General features: G+C 42.5%; 1 protein-coding gene across 1 annotated transcript; it reads right to left on the bottom strand.

The window, feature by feature from the left end:
- Positions 1-951, bottom strand: LOC115457275 (olfactory receptor 4E2-like). The gene has a single exon (XM_030186699.1). It carries the CDS (start codon positions 946-948, stop codon positions 1-3), a length of 948 nt encoding a protein of 315 aa, XP_030042559.1. The 5' UTR covers positions 949-951.
- Positions 952-1,201: the final 250 nt, after the last annotated feature.

Genomic DNA, 1,201 nt, shown 5'->3' with positions numbered 1-1,201 from the left:
TCAGTTTGCATGTGTCCTCAAAAGAGACATTGTCCTACCTCCAAGCTTCTTCATGGCTTTTCTCGCTTTCTCATTTCTGAGAGTATATATGATGGGGTTTAACCAGGGGGTCACAATGCTGTAAAAGACGGCAAGTGGTTTATCAACGACAAATGTCACCGAAGGTCTCATGTAGACGAAAACAATTGGGCCAAAGAACAAAGTGACTACCAGGAGGTGGGTGGCACAGGTAGAGAAAGCTTTCTGCCTTCCTTCAGTTGAGTGCATTTTTAAGATGGTGGAGATGATGTATCCATAAGATATGACCAGCACTAGGAAACAACTAAGGGCTAAGGATCCACTGTTGGCCATATCCAAAGCTTCAGTGATAAAGATACTAGAGCAAGCCAACAAAGATAGGGTATGGCCATCACAAAGGAAATGATCAATCTCATTAGGACCACAGAAGGGCAGTTGAATTATTGGGAGTGACTGTGCAAAGGCATGAATGAAACCTCCTGCCCACGTAGAAACCATCAGCAAGAGGCAGACTCGTCTGTTCATGATTGTGGTATAACGCAAAGGATTGCAGATGGCAACGTAGCGGTCATAGGCCATCAGGACCAGGTGAATGCATTCTGCACCCCCAATGAAATGCAAGAAAAACAACTGAGTCATGCAGTCAGTGAAAGAGATAGCTTTGCGCGGCAGGAGAAAGAGAACAAGGGATCTGGGAACAGTGACTGTGGAAAAGCTCAAATCTATGAAAGACAGGTTACAGAGGAAGAAGTACATGGGCGTGTGCAGTTGAGAGTCCACATAGATGGTTATCATAATGAGAAGATTCCCAGCTATGGTGCCCAGGTACATCACTAGAAACAGCACAAAGAATAGTAGCTGCAAGTCTGGATTACTAGAAAGTCCTAGGAGGATGAATTCTGTGACTCTTGTTTCATTGTTGACTGTCATTCCTTCCACTTTATCAGCTGTAGGAAAAGAAAAGCACAAGAGAGAATAAGTAAAATGAGACAGATACTCCGAGAACATTAATATTCTTCATAAAGACTGCCTGAGTTGTTGTGTCATGCTCTGTCTCTAGTCTTTCAAATCCTGGCTAGGAACTCAACTTTTTGTGAATACTTTTACATAATACATTCTCCAGGAATATCTTATTTGTTCTAAATCATTTTCATCACTAGATTTTAAGCTCTGTGGAGCAGGG

This window comes from Microcaecilia unicolor, chromosome 14 (genome assembly GCF_901765095.1).
Source record: "Microcaecilia unicolor chromosome 14, aMicUni1.1, whole genome shotgun sequence".
NCBI classification, from domain to species: Eukaryota; Metazoa; Chordata; class Amphibia; order Gymnophiona; family Siphonopidae; genus Microcaecilia; species Microcaecilia unicolor.
The sequence above is the reverse complement of the archived record's forward strand: the minus strand, read 5'-3'. Positions and strand labels throughout refer to the sequence as shown.